Source organism: Oncorhynchus tshawytscha, linkage group LG11 (assembly GCF_018296145.1).
Source record: "Oncorhynchus tshawytscha isolate Ot180627B linkage group LG11, Otsh_v2.0, whole genome shotgun sequence".
Taxonomy (NCBI): Eukaryota; Metazoa; Chordata; class Actinopteri; order Salmoniformes; family Salmonidae; genus Oncorhynchus; species Oncorhynchus tshawytscha.
Window position 1 is genome coordinate 772,216 of NC_056439.1, and position 25,942 is coordinate 798,157.

A 25,942-nucleotide genomic window follows, 5' to 3' on the forward strand; every position below is an offset into this window, starting at 1 on the left:
AGTAGTGTCAGTAATGTGATAGTAATGTTTTCCCCCCAACGTGGATGGAACACTGGGTTTATGTTGGCACGGTGACCATGGACAGAATCAGGGGATGGACGTCAATTGGCATAGTGTTTACCTCAGAGTTACGTTCACCATAGCAAAGTTGGGTTACTGAACACAGCTGTTTGTGTTTGTTCAATTCAAAGTCAATGAACACTAGAACCGTTCGAGAACGTTCCAAATGAGAAAACAATGTTTGATTCAAACTAGCTATACATTTAATCTGGATCATTTGACGATAAATAAAAACCCTGTTATAATATTTATAACTTATAAGCTTACCCGTTCTTGTCTCCGAACACATAGCTCCCGTAGAGCCTTCTGGACTGACAGCCTCTGTAGATGAACCCTCCCACAGGTGCTGCTCCTCCACTGGTCGCCAGGTCAAAGATGGATGCCTCATTCTCTACAGAAACACACAGATACACAGGCCTCAGATCAGTATCATTAAGATGGATGCCTCGTTCTCTACATAAACACAGATACACAGAACTCAGATCAGTGTAATTACAGAGGCTGTTCCCCAAATGGCACCCTATTCTCTTTAAAGTGCACTATTCTTTTAACCAAGGCCCATAGAGTTCTGGTCAAAAGTAGTGTATCCCTCCAAAAAAATTACTTTTTGGAACATATAGCATTTGTCAAAAGTTATTATTTTCAGCCTAAGATAGCTGTCATTTGACAGCTTGACCAAAATATCACTAGCTACATCTTAGATATTACACTCATATAATATGGGCGATGCAGGGATTTTCACTCTGTTTATTCCCTACACTCCTAGAAAAAAAAGTTCCAAATGGTTATGTGGCTGTTCCCTTAGGAGAACCCTTTTCGATTCAAGGTAGAAGCCCATCTTGGGGTTCTACAAAGGGTGCTCCTATGAGGACAGCCGAAAAATCATTTTTGGTTCTAGATAGCACCTTTTTTTCTAAGAGTGTACAATAGTATTCTCTGTGGTGGCAAACATGGCACCATTCCTTCACTCTGCACCTGGAGCTGCCATGGTCAGACCCTAGTCTAATGACTGTGACTCCCTGAGACCTGGAGCTGCCATGGTCAGACCCTAGCCTAATGACTGTGACTCCCTGAGACCTGGAGCTGCCATGGTCAGACCCTAGCCTAATGACTGTGACTCCCTGAGACCTGGAGCTGCCATGGTCAGACCCTAGTCTAATGACTGTGACTCCCTGAGACCTGGAGCTGCCATGGTCAGACCCTAGCCTAATGACTGTGACTCCCCTGAGACCTGGAGCTGCCATGGTCAGACCCTAGCCTAATGACTGTGACTCCCTGAGACCTGGAGCTGCCATGGTCAGACCCTAGCCTAATGACTGTGACTCCCTGAGACCTGGAGCTGCCATGGTCAGACCCTAGCCTAATGACTGTGACTCCCTGAGACCTGGAGCTGCCATGGTCAGACCCTAGCCTAATGACTGTGACTCCTGAGACCTGGAGCTGCCATGGTCGGACCTGGAGCTAGCCTAATGACTGTGACTCCCTGAGACCTGGAGCTGCCATGGTCAGACCCTAGCCTAATGATTGTGACTACCTGAGACCTGGAGCTGCCATGGTGCCATGGTCGGACTGTGACTCCCTGACCTAGCCTAATGACTGTGACTCCCTGAGACCTGGAGCTGCCATGGTCAGACCCTAGTCTAATGACTGTGACTCCCTGAGACCTGGAGCTGCCATGGTCGGACCCTAGTCTAATGACTGTGACTCCCTGAGACCTGGGTGTGATTTATGCCCACTCTAATGAGTCCTGTTTTCTCTGTTGGTGTAGGAAGAGAAAACCTGGATATCCATGTTTACTGCCATCTGTCACGAGTCCATTAGTACGTAGTGGAGGGTGGTCTCAATTACTGTGACTGAGGCCTTGCCTTGTTAAAAACAACTTTGCTAAACTGGATTAAATGTAATGTAGGGCTTTAACCGCCATGATACCTCCTCATTAGCATTGAAACTGAACGTATAAAGTGATGGTTATACTAAATAGCGCAGAAGGTTGATGATGGAGTTTTAGTGTATTTTTGGGACAGCATGAATGTAAATTGTTATGTAGTCATTACATGGGAATAATGGACATTATGATGTGAGGAGTTCTCGCCCCTATTAGGGTGTAATCAGATAGGTAATGAACTCCAACTCCATCATGGCAATAGTATAATCGGGGCCGGGGTCTGGGTTCATTTGGCCCAATCAGTGATCGTCCTGGGTGAGAGGTGGCCAATGGAATGGGTGGGAGCTTTCAACTAGGCTGAGGGGCTGGCGAGGGAGGGGGTTAGGGGGGGTTGTTTTGCGGGTGGCTGAAATAGCACTCATTGTGTGGTTATTAGAACCAAACAAACAGCTCTACATGATTCAAACCAAACATAAGCACTCATTACTTCATTGTGTTAGAAAGAGTGTTCTGGTGTCGATTATGCTCTTTTGACGTGCACCAAGGAGAATATGAACCCCAGATCCTCATGGCTCTGTTTAGTGTGCTTTCAACTATACTAACCCATCATCAAGATATTCATCGTGGCTGACAACTATAAATCCTAGTCATGGACACAAACTCACATTCCCCTGGCAACGATATGCGAGGACAAATCGTTTGTGGATCACAATAACTTCTGATACTTTTTAAAATATTTTTTACTCAGATACACTGTGTACTGAACAAGTTGGAGGCTGACCAAATACTTCATTCTCACAACAGGAAAGAATCCAGTTGTGTTCCAAAAAAACAGACATCGTTTTTCTCGTGCAGAACACAGAGTAAAATGAAAGGTTATCCAAAAAGGTCATTTGTGAGGAATTCCATCAGATTCTTCCACACTTTCCCAAGGTGAGAGAGAACATGAAATGAGACTGTAAGGCAGACAGAGCTATTTTCATAACAAGCAACATTAATATCCCATTGATGTATTCCAGACAGACTCCCAAAGGGCACTCTCAGGCTCCTAAAGGTCCCAAATGGCAGCCTGTCCACTATAAAGTGCACTCCTTTTAACCAGGGCTCATGCACTCTGTTCAGAAGTAGTGCACCATATAGGGAATAGGGTGCCATTTGGGACACATCCTCAGTGTTGTTAGGGAAAACCATTAGAAGAAGGAACTCACCGTAGTCTTTCCCCTTAGTGATCGCCAGTATTCTCCCTGCAGACGCGTTCCTACCGCTGGCGTCCGTGCACAGGATCAAGAGACTCCCGTTGTTATCCGTATGATGCCGGTCCACGGCACACCTGGGGAAAGACAGGAATGAACGGATAAGTGGGAAAAACAGTGGAACGCCATGACACTGTCCATCTGCGATGATGCGTCACTCCCTGAGTGTCACCTTGGGGTGGTTGTGCCACATGATAAAACAGTGGCATGCAACGGGGATACTGTAAATCAATAGCTGCACATCTCACACACCCAGCTACAACTCAGTAAGATTGATGAACACGTTCTAATGAAACTCATAGCCTAGTACAGTCAATTCATGATCAACCTTTTACCATGTGAAGACACAGAACAACCGAGGCAGTAACACACGGAGTGATCTGATCATGTCCATAGTTGAGAAGATACACACTAGAAAGGAATAGGTGCAACAGTCACTCACAATTAACTGTCACTCAGAATTAAATACGACATACTATATACTAATATTAATATATGAGAAGATACACACACACCATAGTGAAGTATTGGTGGTATTTTCTGGGTGGGTACAGGTATCAGGTATGTGAAGTATTGGTGGGATTCTCTGGGTAGGTACAGGTATTAGGTATGGCCATGGAGCATTTCACTCACCTGCCTGGGTCATGCAGTCCGTGGGCAAATATTTCTGGTGGCTGGTTGGTGCTGTTGAAGTAGGGGTTGTTCCTGGGTATGGAGTAGGGAGACGTGCAGCAGTCTGTGTCCACATCCACCCTCAACACAGACCCTGTGAAATCACTGCGGACAGCACACACAAGAAAGGACAACTGGTTAGTTGGGAGGAAAGTGTTGGAGGTGGAGAAACTGTAGCTACTGTCTTGGTTTACTGCTGCCATATTGCTTCATCTTGCCAAATGTTAGAAGACTTACTGTCCTTTAAGTTTTTGGGAAATGGCCTACAGTGGCCTAAAAAATACCAGCAGAAAGATGTCCATAGAAAGACTCCCATAGACAGATACCCATAGAAAGATGGCCATAGAAAGACTCCCATAGACAGATACCCATAGAAAGATGGCCATAGAAAGATGTCCATAGAAAGACTCCCATAGACAGATTACCATAGAAAGATGGCCATAGAAAGATGGCCATAGAAAGATGCCCATAGAAAGAAGGCCATAGAAAGATACCCATAGAAAGATGAGAATAGAAAGATGCCCATAGAAAGATTACCATAGAAAGATACCCATAGAAAGATGAGAATAGAAAGATGGCCATAGAAAGATGTGAATAGAAAGATGGCCATAGAAAGATACCCATAGAAAGATGGCCATAAAAATATTACCATAGAAAGATACCAATAGAAAGATGAGAAAGATGGCCAAGATGGCCATAGAAAGATGGCCATAGAAAGATGGCCATAGAAAGATGGCCATAGAAAGATGCCCATAGAAAGAAGGCCATAGAAAGATACACATAGAAAGATGGCTATAGAAAGATGGCCATAGAAAGATGGCCATAGAAAGATACCCATAGAAAGATGGCCATAGAAAGATACACATAGAAAGATGGCCATAGACAGATACCCATAGAAAGATGGCCATAGAAAGATGTCCATAGAAAGACTCCCATAGACAGATACCCATAGAAAGATGTCCATAGAAAGACTCCCATAGAAAGATGACCATAGAAAGATGCCCATAGAAAGAAGGCCATAGAAAGATGTCCATTGAAAGATACCCAAAAAGATTGCCATAGAAAGATACCCATAGAAAGATGAGAATAGACAGATACCCATAAAAAGATGTCCATAGAAAGATGTCCATAGAAAGACTCCCATGGACAGATACCCATAGAAAGATGGCCATAGAAAGATGGCCATAGAAAGATAGCCATAGAAAGATGGCTATAGAAAGATGGCCATTGAAAGATACCCCAAAAAAGATTGCCATAGAAAGATACCCATAGAAAGATGAGAATAGACAGATACCCATAAAAAGATGTCCATAGAAAGACTCCCATAGACAGATACCCATAGAAAGATGACCATAGAAAGATGGCCATAGAAAGATAGCCATAGAAAGATGGCCATAGAAAGATGCCCATAGAAAGAAGGCCATAGAAAGATGTCCATAGAAAGACTCCCATAGACAGATACCCATAGAAAGATGGCCATAGAAAGATGTCCATAGAAAGACTCCCATAGACAGATACCCATAGAAAGATGTCCATAGAAAGACTCCCATAGAAAGATGACCATAGAAAGATGCCCATAGAAAGAAGGCCATAGAAAGATGTCCATTGAAAGATACCCAAAAAAGATTGCCATAGAAAGATACCCATAGAAAGATGAGAATAGACAGATACCCATAAAAAGATGTCCATAGAAAGATGTCCATAGAAAGACTCCCATGGACAGATACCCATAGAAAGATGGCCATAGAAAGATGGCCATAGAAAGATGGCCATAGAAAGATGCCCATAGAAAGAAGGCCATAGAAAGATACCCATAGAAAGATGAGAATAGAAAGATGCCCATAGAAAGATTCCCATAGAAAGATACCCATAGAAAGATGGCCATAGAAAGATACCCATAGAAAGATACCCATAGAAGAGATACACATACTAAAGATTCTGACAGAATGATCCCCACAGACTAATCCCCAAATAGCCTACATATTGCCCTTGACCTTTGACCCCCTGACCCCTGGGTCTCACCTAAGGCCGTCCATCTCCTCCATGTCGTCCAGGGTGATCATGCCATCTCCCAGGACGATGTGCAGCAGGCCGTCAGGGCCAAACAGCAGCTGTCCTCCCAGGTGCTTCCTGTGCAGCTCTGCCACTTCTATCAGCATCCGCATGGTCCTACTGTCCACCACGTTCGGGTTTTTCCTGATCAACAAAATTAAATTGAAAAGTGTTCGATCAAATGCATTGTTTCTCATATCTTCATACCTCCCCACCATTAGGTTGTGGGATCTTGTTTTCTGTTTAGTTTCTGTAGCTTGACAGAACTGTGTGCTTTCGTTTTTTTACTTTGTTATTTTGTTTGGTGTCATCAATAAAGATACGATGTACGCCTACCATGCTGCGCCTTGGTCTCCTTCTACCAACGAGAGCTGTTACACCTAGAGTGTATTGTTTCATATCTCTATGAGAGGAACCTAGAGTGTATTGTTTCATATCTCTATGAGGAACCTAGAGTGTATTGTTTTATATCTCTATGAGAGGAACCTAGAGTGTATTGTTTTATATCTCTATGAGAGGAACCTATAGTGTATTGTTTCATATCTCTATGAGAGGAACCTAGAGTGTATTGTTTCATATCTCTATGAGAGTAACCTAGACTGTATTGTTTTATATCTCTATGAGGAACCTAGAGGGTATTGTTTTATATCTCTATGAGAGGAACCTAGAGTGTATTGTTTCATATCTCTATGAGAGGAACCTAGAGTGTATTGTTTCATATCTCTATGAGAGGAATCTAGAGCGTATTGTTTTATAACTCTATGAGAGGAACCTAGACTGTATTGTTTTACATCTCTATGAGAGGAACCTAGAGTGTATTGTTTCATATCTCTATGAGGAACCTAGAGTGTAGTGTTTCATCTCTATGAGAGGAACCTAGAGGGTATTGTTTTATAACTCTATGAGAGGAACCTAGAGTGTATTGTTTTACATCTCTATGAGAGGAACCTAGAGTGTATTGTTTCATATCTCTATGAGGAACCTAGAGTGTAGTGTTTCATCTCTATGAGGAACCTAGAGTGTAGTGTTTCATCTCTATGAGGAACCTAGAGTGTAGTGTTTCATCTCTATGAGGAACCTAGAGTGTATTGTTTTATATCTCTATGAGAGGAACTTAGAGTGTATCGTTTCATATCTCTATGAGAGGAACCTAGAGTGTATTGTTTCATATCTCTATGAGGAACCTAGAGGGTATAGTTTTATATCTCTATGAGAGGAACCTAGAGTGTATTGTTTCATATCTCTATGAGGAACCTAGAGTGTATTGTTTCATATCTCTATGAGGAACCTAGAGTGTATTGTTTCATATCTCTATGAGGAACCTAGAGTGTATTGTTTCATATCTCTATGAGGAACCTAGAGTGTATTGTTTCATATCTCTATGAGGAACCTAGAGTGTATTGTTTCATATCTCTATGAGAGGAACCTAGAGGGTATAGTTTTATATCTCTATGAGAGAACCTAGAGGTATTGTTTCATATCTCTATGAGGAACCTAGAGTGTATTGTTTTATATCTCTATGAGAGGAACCTAGAGTGTATTGTTTTATATCTCTATGAGAGGAACCTAGAGAGGAACCTGTATTGTTTTATATCTCTATGAGAGGAACTCTAGAGGAACCTAGTATTGTTTCATATCTCTATGAGGAACCTAGAGTGTATTGTTTCATATCTCTATGAGGAACCTAGAGTGTATTGTTTCATCTCTATGAGGAACCTAGAGTGTATTGTTTTATATCTCTATGAGAGGAACCTAGAGTGTATTGTTTCATATCTCTATGAGGGAACCTAGAGTGTATTGTTTCATATCTCTATGAGGAACCTAGAGTGTATTGTTTCATCTCTATGAGGAACCTAGAGTGTATTGTTTTATATCTCTATGTGTTTCATCTCTATGAGGAACCTAGAGTGTATTGTTTCATATCTCTATGAGAGGAACCTAGAGTGTATTGTTTCATATCTCTATGAGAGGAACCTAGAGTGTATTGTTTTATATCTCTATGAGAGGAACCTAGAGTGTATTGTTTCATATCTCTATGAGGAACCTAGAGGAACCTAGAGTGTAGTGTTTCATCTCTATGAGGAACCTAGAGTGTATTGTTTCATCTCTATGAGGAACCTAGAGTGTATTGTTTCATATCTCTATGAGGAACCTAGAGTGTATTGTTTCATATCTCTATGAGGAACCTAGAGTGTATTGTTTTATATCTCTATGAGAGGAACCTAGAGTGTATTGTTTCATATCTCTATGAGGAACCTAGAGTGTATTGTTTCATATCTCTATGAGGAACCAAGAGGGTATTGTTTCAGAGTGTATTGTTTTACATATCTCTATGAGAGGAACCTAGAGTGTATTGTTTTACATCTCTATGAGAGGAACCTAGAGTGTATTGTTTCATATCTCTATGAGGAACCTAGAGTGTAGTGTTTCATCTCTATGAGGAACCTAGAGTGTAGTGTTTCATCTCTATGAGGAACCTAGAGTGTAGTGTTTCATCTCTATGAGGAACCTAGAGTGTATTGTTTTATATATCTATGAGAGGAACCTAGAGTGTATTGTTTTATATCTCTATGAGAGGAATCTAGAGCGTATTGTTTTATAACTCTATGAGAGGAACCTAGACTGTATTGTTTTACATCTCTATGAGAGGAACCTAGAATGTATTGTATCATATCTCTATGAGGAACCTAGAGTGTAGTGTTTCATCTCTATGAGAGGAACCTAGAGGGTATTGTTTTATAACTCTATGAGAGGAACCTAGAGTGTATTGTTTTACATCTCTATGAGAGGAACCTAGAGTGTATTGTTTCATATCTCTATGAGGAACCTAGAGTGTATTGTTTCATATCTCTATGAGGAACCTAGAGTGTATTGTTTCATATCTCTATGAGGAACCTAGAGTGTATTGTTTCATATCTCTATGAGGAACCTAGAGTGTATTGTTTCATATCTCTATGAGGAACCTAGAGTGTATTGTTTCATATCTCTATGAGAGGAACCTAGAGGGTATTGTTTTATAACTCTATGAGAGGAACCTAGAGTGTATTGTTTTACATCTCTATGAGAGGAACCTAGAGTGTATTGTTTCATATCTCTATGAGAGGAACCTAGAGTGTATTGTTTCATATCTCTATGAGGAACCTAGAGGGTATAGTTTTATATCTCTATGAGAGGAACCTAGAGGGTATTGTTTCATATCTCTATGAGGAACCTAGAGGGTATAGTTTTATATCTCTATGAGAGGAACCTAGAGTGTATTGTTTCATATCTCTATGAGAGGAACCTAGAGTGTATTGTTTCATATCTCTATGAGAGGAACCTAGAGTGTATTGTTTTACATCTCTATGAGAGGAACCTAGAGTGTATTGTTTCATATCTCTATGAGGAACCTAGAGTGTAGTGTTTCATCTCTATGAGGAACCTAGAGTGTAGTGTTTCATCTCTATGAGGAACCTAGAGTGTATTGTTTTATATCTCTATGAGAGGAACCTAGAGTGTATTGTTTCATATCTCTATGAGGAACCTAGAGGGTATAGTTTTATATCTCTATGAGAGGAACCTAGAGTGTATTGTTTCATATCTCTATGAGGAACCTAGAGTGTATTGTTTCATATCTCTGAGGAACCTAGAGTGTATTGTTTCATATCTCTATGAGAGGAACCTAGAGTGTATTGTTTTATAACTCTATGAGAGGAACCTAGAGTGTATTGTTTCATATCTCTATGAGGAACCTAGAGTGTAGTGTTTCATCTCTATGAGGAACCTAGAGTGTAGCGTTTCATCTCTATGAGGAACCTAGAGTGTAGTGTTTCATCTCTATGAGGAACCTAGAGTGTATTGTTTCATATCTCTATGAGAGGAACCTAGAGGGTATTGTTTTATAACTCTATGAGAGGAACCTAGAGTGTATTGTTTTATATCTCTATGAGAGGAACCTAGAGTGTATTGTTTTATATCTCTATGAGAGGAACCTAGAGTGTATAGTTTTATATCTCTATGAGAGGAACCTAGAGGGTATTGTTTCATATCTCTATGAGGAACCTAGAGGGTATAGTTTTATATCTCTATGAGGAACCTAGAGTGTATTGTTTTATATCTCTATGAGAGGAACCTAGAGTGTATTGTCAGAGGCTGGCGTGACGCTTCAATACATTCCATACCAAGGGTGGACAGTCTTAGGGGTCATAGTGTGTGCATGCTTTTTCTCCAACCAAGCCCTAACACACCCCTGCATTAACCAAAATGAGCCCTAAACATATGTTGACACTATTGGGGCCTACGACACGTATTGAGACAAAAGGTAAAGAACGTTTGAGACGTATATTTAAAGGATGTCCTGATTAAACAGAGAGGTGCTCATGTAATGCATGGATGGAAAAAGAGCAATTATGTACGTGAGTAAGATGATACCACTGCAGGAGAAAATTCTGACATGTAAAAACAAGCGAACTCACCGACAACACGCCAACGAGAAGAGTGTTTAATGAGCTTGTTGTCTGGAGACATTGGGTTTTAGATTTGACGCTTCATTAAAGCTCAGAGTTAGGACATTATTACGATGTTGGGGTGAATCTCAACTCAAAGCTGTAACTCAAACCCATAAAGTGATGACTTTCCAAGTCCAGAGAAAAGATTTGGCTTCATATTAACAGCCACAAAATGTTTAATGATGTGTTATTTTGGGCAGGGTATTTAGACAGAGAGGTTCTTATTATTTTCCTTCAGGGTCGTTGCTCTGCCAGGAAGAGATGGACTATTTCACACTGAGTGACATACAAATACCAACGCCGTGGCTCCTCCTCAGAACGCCAGCACCTCCAAGATTATAACAGTTTGAAAAATGAAGTCTTTAAATCGAGCCATACAACAGTGATTATAATAATAAAAACGTAATACTTTAACTAGTATAGTTACGAGAAGTTTGTTTTGTTAATCATGGCTTGTTGTGCAACGGAGCTCTGGTATATCACCTGCAGAGCCACAAACATCTACAGTTGTCATTACAGTTTTCAATAAAAGCAAAAGCTGTTGCCGTCAGAAAACACGTTTCACGGTGCAGGACTTGACTTGGCAGCTAGCCGGCACGGGCTGCATTCAAAACTCACTAGAAAATAAACATTTCCTGTTCATCAACTGTACTTTATACTAGTGATGGGGAAAAAATAGTTATGTTACATATCGGGATATTATTTTTGACAATATATCGTATTGTTTTGACAGTATCACAATGTTATTTGTGTGCTAGTTGGCTGTACCTGCTCCAAAACTCAGGGGTTTTCGCTCATGGCTTGTTCTTCATCTTCTTTTTAAATAGGGGGCCAAGATGTTTTCAGCACTTTTATTTTCCTGACTGATCAAGACTCCTGTTCTCATGGCTCTCTCTCTCGTCTCTCTGCAGCAGACACATTGTGAGCAATATGTTTGACACTTCAAATAACATTGCAATGAAATTACAGTGCGAATCGCAATACATAAAGAATCGTGAGAATCGCAATAAATATCATATCGGCACCTAAGTATCATGATAATATCGTATCGTGAGGTCCCTGGAAATTCCCAGCCCTACTTTATACCTGCAAACATTTATCTCGGGAATATCGACACTGAAATCCATCTTATTTAGGCTTTGCTTGTTTCTGCATCGTCATTGGTTGAACCATGTGTGGTCAATGAATGTATCTGGGGGGTGGTTTGGTTTGGTTTCTCCCATCTTACCTGGAGACGGTGCCCACAGGACATAGATGTCAATTCAACGTTTATTCAACTTTGGTTCAATGTAATTTCACAGATTTTACCTGGAGACGGTGTACTCGACCACACGCAGGACGTTTCTGTACTATCAGTGGTTGAACCGTAAATGGTAAATGTTTGGCATGAGTTTCTCCACTAGTTACCTGGAGACAGTGTACTCGACCACGCGCAGAATGTGGTCGTGCGGTCCGATGGCCCAGCGCTCCTGGTTGGTGGTGTAGGAGACATACAGCTTGCCGTTCTTCTTGTAATTGGGGTGGAATGTGAGACCTAGCAGACCCCTTTCATCTCCTGCCTGCAGTCAGAGGACAAATATAAAGGACCAACAAGTTAATTATGTCCCTACTTTTTCTTTCTTTCCTTCTTTCTTTCTTTCTTTCTTTCTTTCTTTCTTTCTTTCTTTCTTTCTTTCTTTCCTTCTTTCTTTCTTTCTTTCTTTCTTTCTTTCTTTCTTTCTTTCTTTCTTTCTTCCTTTCTTTCTTTCTTTCTGCTGCTTGTGCTGTAGTAACTAAAGTCAAAGCCAACCTATAAACCACAGCCAATCACCCTTCACATTGTCAATTTCTCTCTACTTTTCTCACTATATTTCCTTCTCTCTCGTCTCCTTCCATCTTGGTCTCTGTAGGTACCCAGTGCCCACCCCTCCCAACCGAATCCCCCTCTTCTGTCCTCCCCACATACCGTACCGCCACTACAGCCCTCATTGACTACTGCATTACAAACCATTATAAAACATTTGACTCCAGCCAGTGCTCCCCCTCCAGCCCACCCCACCCCAGCCCAGCCCTCTCTCCAGCTTGTCCTCGGGGCCCCTGCGACGCCCAGGCCATCCCGGCGGCCTCCATTGTCCGGTGATTTGTGTGTGTAATCTTTGGGGGATATCCGTGAATGCTATGCTGAGTGGCTGAAAGAATTTATTAGCTCACTCGTAGTTCATAGAGAACACAAAAGTGCAGAGTCCTTCAGCCCCCCCCACCCTCCCCCCGCACCATGCAAAATTTGAGGACAGAGATGGAGGGGGGAAGAGAAAGAGAACCTAAACAAGGACAGGGCTGCCAGCACCCAGTGTCTTGGCAACATGTTTAGAAACCATCTAAATTGCTTGTGTAATACGTAAACCTTTGTCTCACCCCGGAGGCAGCTACATCAGTCACAACTCTGGTGGTCCTCCCATCATAGTTAGCTGTAATAAGCAGCTATAGCGTTTCAGTCCCTAGGCAATGCAATCAGGCCTTTGTGTTTCTCTCTCTCCCTCTCTTAACAAAAGAATGAACAGAATGCCAGGCTTAGGTGTTAACGATGTTTAAAACGTGCCCCTTACATTTTTGGCCATATGTTGTTGTCCCCCCTCTCCAAAACAGCTCAAGCCCCATTCCTCCCTCAATAACAGAAGCATTGATGCTGGCTGGCGTGGATGCAAAAAAATCGATCTCAAAACCCCCTAGAATGGCTACCTCACTGAAGGAGGCGAACCAGCATCAACATCAGCCAGAATCAATGCCGATCTGCCTGCGTCAACCTCTTGGAATTCCCTCTCAAAATATTTAAAAAGGAATTTAGGCAAAGAGAGCGAGGAGGTCTGGCCTTTGTGTTACGCCTACAGTGTGGAGGCATTAGCAGAGGTGTAGTCCCGGGTCACAGGCCAAGCAACACAGATCATAAATTGGTTAAAGTGTACTGGATCCCCCAGAAACTGTTTGGACGGCGAAGGGCAGATCCCAGTCAAACATTCCAATGGAATGTGATGTCCGTGTCGTCAGCCCTGTTCTGTATGAGCTAGGCCTACAGTGATCAGACACCGGGGTCCTTTCAATACCACCGTTAAGATAAAAAAATGCGAACGTTGACAAATAAATAAGAGTTCCTCTCAACGAGAATTTACGAGAACTACTCAATGTAAATTCCGGTGTTGCTCAAAATAACAGGATTTATGTGGGGTTGGTAGTGAGTCCAATAAACTGCACATTGACAGTAATGAGTGGGACATGATTCAAGTTTGCCACAGACAACCATTCCCGTCCCTCACCTTAAAATGATTGACCCATATGTCAGATTTGGGATGCAGTGACCCGAATTCCCCCCATAAACACTGGGAAGGAGCGGGTCAAGACAAGAATTCCAAAAGGAAGGAGCCGTTTGATCAGCTAAAAGACCACTAAAACACAGAGGCGGTAAATGGGCTGAAATATTAGCTCTCTTGCTAATGATTGCTCGTCATAACCAGAAGGCATACGGACGGCAGCAGCGCTAACACCAGGTCATAAGAAACAAACACTTGGAAACTAGGTCTGAGTTCCAAATGGCACCCTATTCCCTACATAGGGCACTACTTTTGGCCCAAGCCCGATAGGGAATAGGATGCCATGTGGGACACACCCCAATTCAATCTTAACTCCTGATTAGGAGAAGAGAAAAAATACCTTGGCTGACGCATCGCTATCAAATTACTGCCAAAGCTACAGCAGACATACTGTTGACAACGTAAGTAGGCAGCTCTGCTCCAAGTGATAGACAAAAGAGCTCATTTGAAGTGTTCGTGTGTTGAGTATTAGTTCCAGTTAAAATATAAACAAAGTAAGGTTTCACTATCTTCCTGCTCTACTGTGCGGAGTTATTTAGAGGAGAGGTACTGGGTGTACTGAAGTGGAGGCTGGTGGGAGGAGCTATAGGAGGACGTGCTCATTGTAATGGCTGGAATGGAATCAATGGAACAGAGTCAAACGGGGTTTCTATATGTTTGATCTCTTTGATACTGTTCCATTAATTCCATTCCAGCCAGTACAATGAGCCCATCCTACGATAGCTCCTCCCACTAGCCTCCTACAGGTCCTCTGACAACCCCCTTTTCTGGTCATGGGAGAACAAAGCCTTGTAGCAGGGGGGGACAATGGCCATCGATGATGTCATTGTGACACCTCTGTCAGGCCCTCCACAAATCACTTCAACGCCTTGACTTGAAAACAAGCTTCCCTCCTTTTCTCCTTAAACTGTTCTTCTCCTTCTTCCTCCTTTTTTACGACCACCATCATTCTTCCTCCCAGTGTGGTAGTGGGCTCTGGTGGAATCTCACTGGGCTGTGTCTATCTGTCTGTCTGTCTGTTGTTGCTCCACCAACACCTGCCTCCAGATTCACAGCGTAGGCCGGACATTGTTCTTCCGTTTTTGGCCGTTGTTTTTGGTGTCAAGAGCCAGGCGAGGCAGAGTTGGAGTTCTCACCAGAACATCAGCAGCATTCCATAGAACTGTGGAACGGGAGCCAGAGCAGGGAGCGGAGCATAGTGAGTGGCTACCGTTTCCAATCCCGCCAGGCAGCTGCCTTTCTGTTCCATGATGCATGGTTTGGCTCCCTGCATTGTTAGCCCAGCGCCTTTTGATCCTCATTGGCTCTGGCAATCCTCACAAAAATACATTCCACTACGAGGAGAGCTGATTGGAGAAAAACAATGCAGTCCCTTTTACCTCAAAGGCAATCTGAAATGTTCACACTCATTCAGCCCCCCACCTCCCCCTGGTTACTCAAGCACAATGAAATCAGGGAGCCAAGTCAACCCCCTCCACCTGTTAACACACATTAATCCTATGACAAGGTCGGAGCTTAGACCAGAGATCACTCAGTCTCATAACGAAGGGAGAGAGGAGAAAAAACTAAAGAGACCAAACCACCCAGCCCAATCAGATTGGATGCAAAACCACTTTTATAATGGAGGAGGCAGCCAGGCAATTTCCTGTATCACACGACACGTCGGCCAACAGAGTAATGTTTTGGGTCTACGACTCCATCTTGATAAACTACGACTTTCACTGAACTTTCTTTTGACGTATTCCAGCGTATGTTCCTCTTCCCATTACATAAATAGGATAACAGTAAGATTAACATTGCTGCCCCCCCTCCTTCAGTATCAGTGCTTCAGTTTTCAGAGGGAGTCAACAGTAGGAGTAAGAGCTAATTTATCATCCGCAGGGCACTTATCTCCGACAGTCTGAGAGGAACCTCTGCTCTCTCTGGCTGAGTTAGCCTGACAGTCTGAGAGGAACCTCTACTCTCTCTGGCTGTGTTAGCCTGACAGTCTGAGAGGAACCTCTACTCTCTCTGGCTGAGTTAGTCTGACAGTCTGAGAGGAACCTCTACTCTCTCTGGCTGAGTTAGCCTGACAGTCTGAGAGGAACCTCTACTCTCTCTGGCTGAGTTAGCCTGACAGTCTGAGAGGAACCTCTGCTCTCTCTGGCTGAGTTAGCCTGACAGTCTGAGAGGAACCTCTGCTCTCTCTGGCTGAGTTAGCCTGACAGTCTGAGAGGAACCTCTGCTCTCTCTGGCTGAGTTAGCCTGACAGTCTGAGAGGAACCTCTACTCTCTCTGGCTGAGTTAGCCTGACAGTCTGAGAGGAACCTCTACTCTCTCTGGCGGAGTTAGCCTGACAGTCTGAGAGGAACCTCTACTCACTCTGGCTGAGTTAGCCTGACAGTCTGAGAGGAACCTCTACTCTCTCTGGCTGAGTTAGCCTGACAGTCTGAGAGGAACCTCTGCTCTCTCTGGCTGAGTTAGCCTGACAGTCTGAGAGGAACCTCTACTGTCTCTGGCTGAGTTAGCCTGACAGTCTGAGAGGAACCTCTACTGTCTCTGGCTGAGTTAGCCTGACAGTCTGAGAGGAACCTCTACTGTCTCTGGCTGAGTTAGCCCAACAGCTGTAGATGCAGTGTGACAGAGCACAAGAACACAGCATGAGATATTTGTCTCACAGTGAATATATTTTATTGCGCGTCCGCGCCCCTAGCCCTGTCACACAGGCTAACACACTTCAATAAGTGTGTTAGGCGAACCCACACTGCTCAAAGCAGATGTCTTCATTCCAAACCGCTTTCGCCCCATTGCCTTTGCAGCTGGCTGATGTAAGCAACCAACAACGGCGTCGCTCTATTTGCACATAGGCAATGTGTCACCATGAATGAAATGAAAGCCAGCATATTGTCAGCCACCGCTGGATACAGAGAGACTAAGTATGGATGTTGGGCTGCGTTCTCTCTCCTTCAACAGCATCTGGAAGTGGTTCCCGCTTGAAACAGAAAACCCAAAACAAGTTAACTGTCTGAGCACCTCAGTTAATGCGCCGTGATGGCTTTATAGTCAGCATGACACTATCAGGTGTTAGTACTGAGCTGAGACGTGCTGAACACGCCGTGCGGTACAGTTAGTAGTGACGAGTCGTAAAGATAACAGCGCCCTGTTCAGGATTGTGCCACATGGTTTCGCACCATGCCCGCCGAGCCGCCTTCACCACATCTGAGCCACAGCCTGGCGGTGGTGGTGTAAGCCTCCGTTTAATCACCAAGCAGCTGGGAAACAATCAGTCAATCAGTTGTTAGAGATGAGAGTATCTGATGGGCTTGGAGGATGGTGACTGTGACGCCTCCGGGACAGATGGACAGAAACAATGTCAAACAGGGCAAGTTTGAGAGAGGACTCTGTGTGTGGGAGAAGGGGTGTTAGGGAATGTCGGAATTAGCAGGCTTCCTACCGGGAAGAGGACGCCAGCAAGTGCGTTACACACAATCAAGTAATGACAGGAGGGGAAGGGGAGATTGGGTGTCAGGGAACACCCACGGTGCAATGAAGAGAGAAGGAGAGCCTCCCTTGCTCCCTCCCTTCGGCAGCATTGTGTCTGAGCGGGTCATCTTAATTGTCACGGGGGGTCGGCAGAAGGAACCACAGAACATTACAATCAAAGCATGTGGCAGCTAGGGGAGTCAGGGCAATGATAAACCCTTATCTTCCCCTCTCAGTGAGTCTCACTCCAGCCCACCCTTCTCATCTCCCACTTCCCCTGAGGCTCCTGGGTGTTCTATATGTATAGAGAGAACTATGTCCTGTTGATGCAGTGAGTAAACACCTCAGCCCCCCCTGGTAGCCCACTCTGGATGCCCCCCCTAGTATCTCCCCTGGTCCCCTGGTGCTGGGGGCCCCGTGCGGCCAGAGTCTTGTAGCAGCCAATAGCCAACATCACAGAATAGGACTCAGGGGGGCCTACCGGCCAGCCTTCCAGGTCTCAAGCCACTCTCTAATTGTCATAATGATTGTTTTATCCGCTAGCAGTTAGGTTTAATGATGATAAGACAGCAGGAGGGTCGTCCTGGGTTCCCTGTGGGCCTGTTTGCATGTCCATTCGCTGGGGTCCGCTTCACTCCCTGTAATCTCCGCTGTCCTCTTTCTAAAGGAACGGTGGGAGGCATGCGTGATAGATAAACTTCCTGTCCAAAAAGTGTGCCCCCTCCTCCTCCTCTTCCCCACTTCCCTATCTCTGGACACTATCAGTTCACTCAAATTCAAAAACTACAGCTATCGCCTTGGATACGGATAAACATCATCAGGGGCCATATGTATTAAGAGTTGCCTTTTAACTCACTCAATGACCTTGATTACATGGACAAGGGGAAAGATGATCCCAGATCAGTACTCCTTCTCTGAGACAGCTCTAGATGTAACTGTCTGTGAGCAGGGCTGGAGTCAATTCCATTTCAATTCCAGTCAATTCAGAAAAGAAAAAACACATTTCCAAATGTTCTTAATTGAAAAGCGTTGAAGACAATTGGAATGTCATTGTACTTCCTGAATTGTCTAGAATTTAAATGGAATTGACCCCAAACCTGTCTGTGACACATAGCTAACAGTCAGTGGCAGAAGTGGATGTCTCCATGTAAAGTTATGTGGTAAGACCTGGTAAGAACTACGATAGCATTAACAGGTCCTAGCAGGTGTGAAATTGAAACTGAACCTGAAATTACATGGTAAATTATAGGCCATTTCAAAAGCTTAACAATCCTACACAGCTATAAAGATGATGTTTCCAACTACTGGCACTGGACCTGACGCTGCATGTCTATGGTGCACACTACTGAGGTTGAAATGATGCCTACATGGAATACTGCTCCACTACACCAATCCTCTCCCCGGCTTCCAAGACGACGTCGATGAAAAAAAAGACGACTTCCTATTCAACTGTTGCCCAGAGGCTCTGCCAACACAAAGCTATGGAGGAGCGGGCGGGCGGTGATGATTGAATTTCTTCTTGATTCGCTCTCGTGGGTGTGCTGCTCCTCTTCTCTCTTCTCCCTCTTCTCTCGGAGAAGGTTCCAAACCAAACGGCAGTATATAACATATCTTTGAGGGGGGAGGCCAGCCAACCCGAGCCCCAGCTCCAGGCTCCTCTCTCCTCTTCTCCCTCTTCTCTCGGAGAAGGTTCCAAACCAAACGGAAGTATATAACATATCTTTGAGGGGGGAGGCCAGCCAACCCGAGCCCCAGCTCCAGGCCCCTCTCTCCTCTTGTCCTCCCCTGTTCTCTGGAAGTTAGATTTCCATGATGATGGGAGGTCAGAACAGACCAGACTGAGTGAGTAAATGTCAGATAGGTGCTAATTCTTTTCAGAAGTACCAGACATGCCAATGGTTTCCTGTCTCGAGGAAACTGCAGCGGAGAGGGACGGGTGACGAGTACTTCTGGTGTGTGTGTGTCTGTGCACCGTGAACACAGTTCATCTCCTTAGACCCCTCGTTATTAGAACGGTCTCGACAGACACCAGATGTTTCTTTAGCAACCGAGGGTGGAGAGGGAAAGAGAGAGAATAGATAGAGAGAGAGAGAGAGAGCGAGAGAATAGAGAGAGAATAGATAGAGGGAGAGAGAGAGAGAATAGAGAGAGAATAGATAGATAGAGAGAGAGAATAGAGTGAGAATAGATAGAAGGAGAGAGAGAATAGATAGAGAGAGAGAGCGAGAGAATAGAGTGAGAATAGATAGAGAGAGAGAGAGATAATAGAGAGAGAATGGATAGAGGGAGAGAGAGAGAGCGAGAGAATAGAGAGAGAATAGATAGAGAGAGAGAGAGAGAATAGAAGGAGAGAGAGAGAGAGAGAGAGAGAGAGAAAGGGAGAGAGAGAGAGAGAGAGAATAGAGAGAGAATAGATAGAGGGAGCGAGAGAATAGAGAGAGAATAGATAGAGGGAGAGAGAGAGAGAGCGAGAGAACAGAGAGAATAGAGAGAGAGAGAGAGAGAGAGAATAGAGAGGGAGAGAGAGAGAATAGAGAGGGAAAGAGAGAGAGAATAGAGAGAGAGAGAGAGAGAGAGAGAGAGAGAAAAGAGATGGTATAGACAGGCTTGACCACTAAAAGACAGATACAGCTGGTCTTCCACTGTTGTGAGAGGGGCTATTGCTGTGTGAAATCATATCATACCATTTATCAAAATAAAGTATTGGACAGTGACGTCTCAGTCTGATCGTTTTTCATCTTGTGGGATTGTGCAGTGCTAACTTATATGGAAACAGCTTGGTGGGGGAGAGTAGAGTAACACTTAAAAGCCATTTATCCACCTTATACGAATTAGCAGCACATTAACAATGTTCTCAACGTGTGTGTTAAGCTCATTGAAAGATAACAACGTGTGAGTTAGCCGGTTTGAGACAATTCATAAATAGCTGATGGTTTTCTTTAATTACTTAATGAAGTGTAGGACTGGCGAACATCTCCTCAATGTTTGCAACACAGGAATAAAACTACATAAGTGTTGCTCTCCCTCTGTGTCCGCTCCCTACATTGATAGTTAACCGCTTTGGTGTTAAAACTGATGTTAAGGTACATTCACATTGGGAAGACACAGGTCGAACAAGTACCATCGCTTATATGTGAATTAGAGTTTGGAGCGGTGTTCAGGTGCCCCGGTGGGTTCTGGTCAAAAGTAGTGCACTATGTAGAGAATAAGGTGTCATTAGGGATGCGTGTTGTGTTCCTCACTGACCTTGAGTCCGGTCTGCACCAGCTTGTGGATGTCCAGGAAAGGCTCTTTCAGCAGCTCCATGTTATGGGTCAGCACCCGGACGAAGCCCTCCTTCTCCAGGACAAAGAGGCGCTGGGATCCGTCCCCACAGTGCACCACGGCTACTGGCTGCCTCAGCCCACTCAGCACCACCTGGGCACAGTAGCAGTTGTGCTTGTGCTTCCTGGGCCGGCAGGAGGAGGAACGAAAGGTCAATGGTCGCAGACAGATAATCCCGTTGAGAGAGGAAAGGAAGGAGGGAGATGGAGAGAAGGAGAAAGAGCGAGAGTGAGCGTGAGAGACAGATCGAGAGAGTGAGAGAGAGCGAGGAGAGAGAGAGAGAGAGAGAGAGAAAGACAGAATATATCCCCCACAATATACATACACTGATTGAGTTGACTTTGACAGTAAGTTAATACCAGTGATTTACAAAGTACGAGTGAAGCAATAGCATGACACGATGGGAAGGGTTGAGTAAGAGTTTAGACACTTCCATAGGCAGTGACTTTGATTCATGTGCATTGGGCACACACACACATACATACATACACACATACACACACACACACACATATGTCACTCCACGGGTGAATTTAGTGGAGCAATGCTTAAATGGGGGATGAGGGGTCTCCAGCTGTGCAACAAGTGTTGCGTAAAACCACAGTTCACATTTGATGTGGGAAACAGAACATTCAAACTCCATTATACAACATCGCGACGGCTAGCTAACACATGAAGGCGGTGACGCTGATTCTCGCTCCTCACACACTTGTTTCAAGACATTCCCAATCCCTGGGCATAATTTGCCATTGAGACTCTGAGTGAAGGATGGATATTCATTGGAGGAAAAAGGGTGTAAGTTCAGTTATCTCACCCCGTCAGTTTCCTGTCTGGTGCTATGCTGTCATCGTGACGCATGTGTCAAGTTCATACACACAGCAGATGTGCGCCCTCTCCCCCTGCCTCTCTCTTTCGCTCCCTGTCTCTCTCTCTCTCTCTCCCTCACTCTGGCTCTCTCTCTCTCTCTATCTCTCTCACTGCCACTCTCTCTCGCTCCCTGGCTCTCTCTCTATCTCTCGCTCTACCTCTCTCTCTCTCCCTCAGGCCAGTTTTGAAGTGGGAGGTCTGATTAAGACTTACGATGTTAGATGACATCGGTGGTTAAAACCTGGCCCTCTCTCCTTGCTCATCATCTCTTGGCCGGCCCCAGGCGGAAGATGAGAAGGGGAGAGTCAGCTCAACAAGACTCCCTTTAGATGAGCGGCTGCCAACAGAAGCTCTATATCTCTCCTCGGCTATCCCGGCCATCCATCCTAGAGTTCAGTGCAATTACAATTACAGTGCTCTTTAGCATAGCAAGGGGTCATTATTAGAAACGACTAGAGGAGAACCCCATCAACCCCAGGAATGCAGACAGCACTTAGCTAGACATCATAGACAGACAGCATCAGCATAGTTTCTCTGGTCTGGTCTGGTCCGATCCGGCTCGAGACAGTAGGACGGTCAGTTGGTCACATGTCCAGCAGCAGCGCTCTCAGCTCGCGTCAGGGCGGCTAGAACGGGTCTGCGTCCCAAATGGCACCCTATTCCCTATATGGTGTACTACTTCTCACCAGGGCCCATAGGACTAGTGCACTACATAGGGAATAGGGTGCCATTTGGGATGGAGACGGGGAGCTCAGAGGCTCTCTCTCCACCGGAGCAGACAAAAAAAAGGGGAAAGTTTGTCTATGACGTACTGCTGCTAGCTAGCAGTGAGGGAGGGTTGGCCTGCAGGGTAAGCATTTCCATTGTGTGGCCAAAGCCTGGCCCAATGCACCCTGAACAAACGGCAGGCTTTGGTGATGACTGGAGAGATGGGTGACGGGTAAGGTCATCCAGGCTTGGCATTGGCATGTCTCCCATGACCCTGGTTCATAGTACATATCGCCTGGGGCGAGACCAGTGGTGGTGGCCAGTCAAAGTGACACACTGGGTTCAGAGTGTGGAGATGCCACGATACACACTATGGCCTCTCTTTCCTCAACTCACTGAAAGCGTCCTTTTTGGATGGTTAACTCATTATTTAAAAAGCATACCTTAAATGCACTCTTCCTAAAGAGATTTTGAAAGTGAAACGTTACAAACCTGTTGATGTCTTCGACTTTCTCATCTCCCAAGTAGTTGGAGTCCTGTCCCCGTGTTTGCTTTCGGTGGAAATCTGGGAAGCACAGGCCTCCGTCCCGCCGTCCGTAGTATTGACAGAACTCATCCACATCGGCTTGGAACAGCTCTGAAAAATACCATGGACACAGACAACGGCCCGCAGGCAGAGAAAGACGATTAAATTCAAGTGACATCACACCTTGTTCAAACCATGATGCAACATCATCCAATTTACCAGCGAGCTGAAGCTAAATCCCCTCCTAGTTAGTCTCCCTTAATTCATGTTTACGCAGCTTTAGTTCCTTAAGTCTTCATACAGTTGTTTTTGAGAGTTGTGCTGAATGAGCCAAACCAAATCCTGGCTAAGCCTGGGCTGAACAAGTGAAGAAACGCTTGGCCAGACAGGCCAACTGGGTTAGATCTGAGCAGAATGTGAGGAATATGCTGTTCAGACTGCTCCTCAGGTCTTCAACTCTGCAGCATGCACCACTGAGGCCCCATCCATCGTTACCTTTATCCTTTGACCCCTGTTGCTATGGCTGTTTGACCCCTGTTGCTATGCCTCGCAGCTCTACCTCACGTGGGTGACTGCTGTGGATACCTAATAGCTTTCCAGATATTTGGAATATTAAGTAAAACATAGGCTGAAATTCTCATACAATTAAAGCACTGTTAGGGGCTAGTGCCAAATGGCACCCTATTCCCTATATAGTGCACTACTTTTGACCAGTACCTATTTGGGCCACAGCCTAGATGCTTTCGCCCTCCTCAGCCCAGCGGCCCAGTGCACATGGGCACAGCATGTGAAATGTGAGAAACTCTAATTCAAAACTGACCATGTTTAATTAACAGCCCAGTCTTCCAAACACTAACTTTGCACATTTTTAGGGATAGAAATATTCTGTCTGCCTCAAAACCCAAATCAAGAAATGATGTTCCCAAATGTTGATTGATTGTGTTCCACTGCTTGCTTGTGCTTTGGGGAAGTTCAAAGCAAAAATGTCCCCATCACACGGTTATTTCCCAAGACCACCTTGATTTCTCTTGGAGCTGCTAGTTGTACTAGAGCTAAAGTTGGTTCAACACCAGGGTCTGGGGCACAAAGTCATCTGGGAATATATCCTCATTAGACACAGCAGCCCCAACCCCGCCTGATTGGCCACCTTCAGAGACCCACAGTCACAACATTATTCCAAGATTCTAGGAACCCCCTCCCCTTTCTTATTGTGCTAGCAGGGCAAAACCACGAACAGGGTGAAAAGAACGCAAGCAAGCAAGCAGCGTATCCTGCGCGTGACCTAAAAACAACCGTGCCAATATTGTTTCCCTTAACACAACCCTTAACACAACCCTCAGAGGGGCGGAGGAGGAGAGCAAACACAGCAGTGATAAAAACACAAACGGGACTGTCTCTCCCCTCTTTCATCTCGCTCTCCGGCCCCCACACATCCCTCCCTCCATCCTGGCCCCCCCACACCGACCACAAGGCTGACCACACTACCACTGGAGGTGATAGGATATCCCACTAAACATCTAAATACAACACAGAGATCAAACACACACTCAGAACACACACACACACAAACACTCCCAGGCCTATGCCACCCACCTACTTTGTGCCTGCAGTTATCTTAACCATGCTGGTCCCAGGACCTCAGATGCAGAGGGGAGGGAGGGAGGGAGGGAGGGAGGGAGGGAGGGAGGGAGGGAGGGAGGGAGGGAGGGAGGGAGGGAGGGAGGGGGAGGGAGGGAGGGAGGGAGGGAGGGAGGGAGGGAGGGAGGGAGGGAGGGAGGGAGGGAGGGAGGGAGACCTCTAGGTTAAAGTGAGACTCAGGCCGTAAATGTCTTTATGGAGAAATGAGGGATAAGTACACAGCCTAATGGGGAGCTGGAGAGGGAGTTTCACGGGAGCAGGAGGACATTTAAAGACACAGTAGAGGCTACCGTCCAGGTTTAATACTGTTGGTCAGCACTTTGCATGTGTTGATGCAGAGTACAGCTCTGGAAGGGTTCTGAATGTTATCTTTAGTGATACATACTGTACATGAGCTCAAAAAACTCATGTTTGCCAGTGCTTTATATTTGAGATTTATTAAACATGTTCTTAAGAGGCAATAGTGATTACTACAAATGCATGTGACAGTTGAACAGAAAACCAACAAATTGTAGAAAAAACGTTGCTTAACCCCCCCCAAAAAAAAAAATACAGGACACAAATCCAGAAAGGGACTCTTAAATCCATACGGGAAAAACCTCTGTCTGTATCCAGAATGATATGTACTTAGAGGGCCATCTAATTTTAGACAATTTATGGTTAACTACTTCCATAAACATGTGGCACTGGGCACTGCATTCTCTCTCCCTCTCTCTCCCTCCACAATATGTACCAGTTTTATTGTACTGGCCTGGGGGAAAAGAGAGAGAAGAGAGAGAGAGAGAGAGAGAGAGAGAGAGAGAGAGAGAGAGAGAGAGAGAGAGAGAGAGAGAGAGAGAGAGAGAGAGAGAGAGAGAGAGAAAGAGACAGAGAGAGAAAGAAAGAAAGAGAGAGAGAGAAAAAGAGACAGAGAGAGAAAGAGAGAGAGATAGAGGGAAAAAAACCTCTGTCCACATCCCAGGCAGTGAGCTAGCGCTATAGTTCTACTTCCATCTGGTTGTCTTCCAACACAACCTGGGTGGCCACCCAAAGTACTTGACATCTTGATGCACTTCAGCAGCTTTACATATACACAACCTTTGTAGAAAAATAAATGTGTCATTCGTCACCACATATGCTGATCTGTGTAGAGGGGGAGTAAGGGAGGGAAGGATTGATGGGGGGGGGGGGTGACTGACTCCTTCTCTGGCTCAAGCTCCTGGTATGAAGCTCTGGGTTTAACTCTAAGCTTTCACTGCTGTCTGTCAACTCACTGGCTGCTGTCTCTCTCTCTCTCCAACTCTCTCTCACCCTCCCTTTCTCTCACCATCTCACTCTGTCCACCTTTCTCTATCCCTCTCTCTCTCTCACTCTCCCTCTCTCTCACCATCTCTCTCTGTCCGTCTCTCTCTATCCCTCTCTCTCTCTGCCGAATACAACAGGAGTTGACCTTACAGTGAAATGCTTACTTACAAGCCCTTAACCAACAATGCAGTTTTATGAAAAATAAGAGTTAAGAAAAAGACAATAGCGAGGCTATATACAGGTGGTACCGGTACCGAGTCAATGTGCGGGGGTGCTGGTTAGTCGAGGTAATTTAGGTAATATGTACATGGGGGGGGTTGATGTTGATAGTGCTGGTGGTGGTGTAGAGCCACCACATGTGTGGTTGAAACTTTTCTCTG

The 25,942-nt window shown here is 44.8% G+C and overlaps 1 protein-coding gene across 16 annotated transcripts in view; it reads right to left on the reverse strand.

Annotated features, from left to right (window-relative positions):
* The window catches only part of LOC112236624 (hedgehog interacting protein), a 49,823-nt gene that overhangs the window by 15,134 nt on the left and 8,747 nt on the right, over positions 1-25,942 (reverse strand). For all 16 annotated transcript variants that reach the window (XM_042329659.1, XM_042329655.1, XM_042329649.1 and 13 more), the window contains exons 3-9: positions 22,607-22,751; positions 20,462-20,663; positions 11,817-11,968; positions 5,893-6,066; positions 3,832-3,975; positions 3,154-3,275; positions 328-451 (exon numbers count right to left, since the gene is read on the reverse strand). In XM_042329659.1, the coding sequence (XP_042185593.1) occupies positions 328-451; positions 3,154-3,275; positions 3,832-3,975; positions 5,893-6,066; positions 11,817-11,968; positions 20,462-20,663; positions 22,607-22,751 (1,063 nt within the window). The remainder of the gene's footprint in view (positions 1-327; positions 452-3,153; positions 3,276-3,831; positions 3,976-5,892; positions 6,067-11,816; positions 11,969-20,461; positions 20,664-22,606; positions 22,752-25,942) is intronic.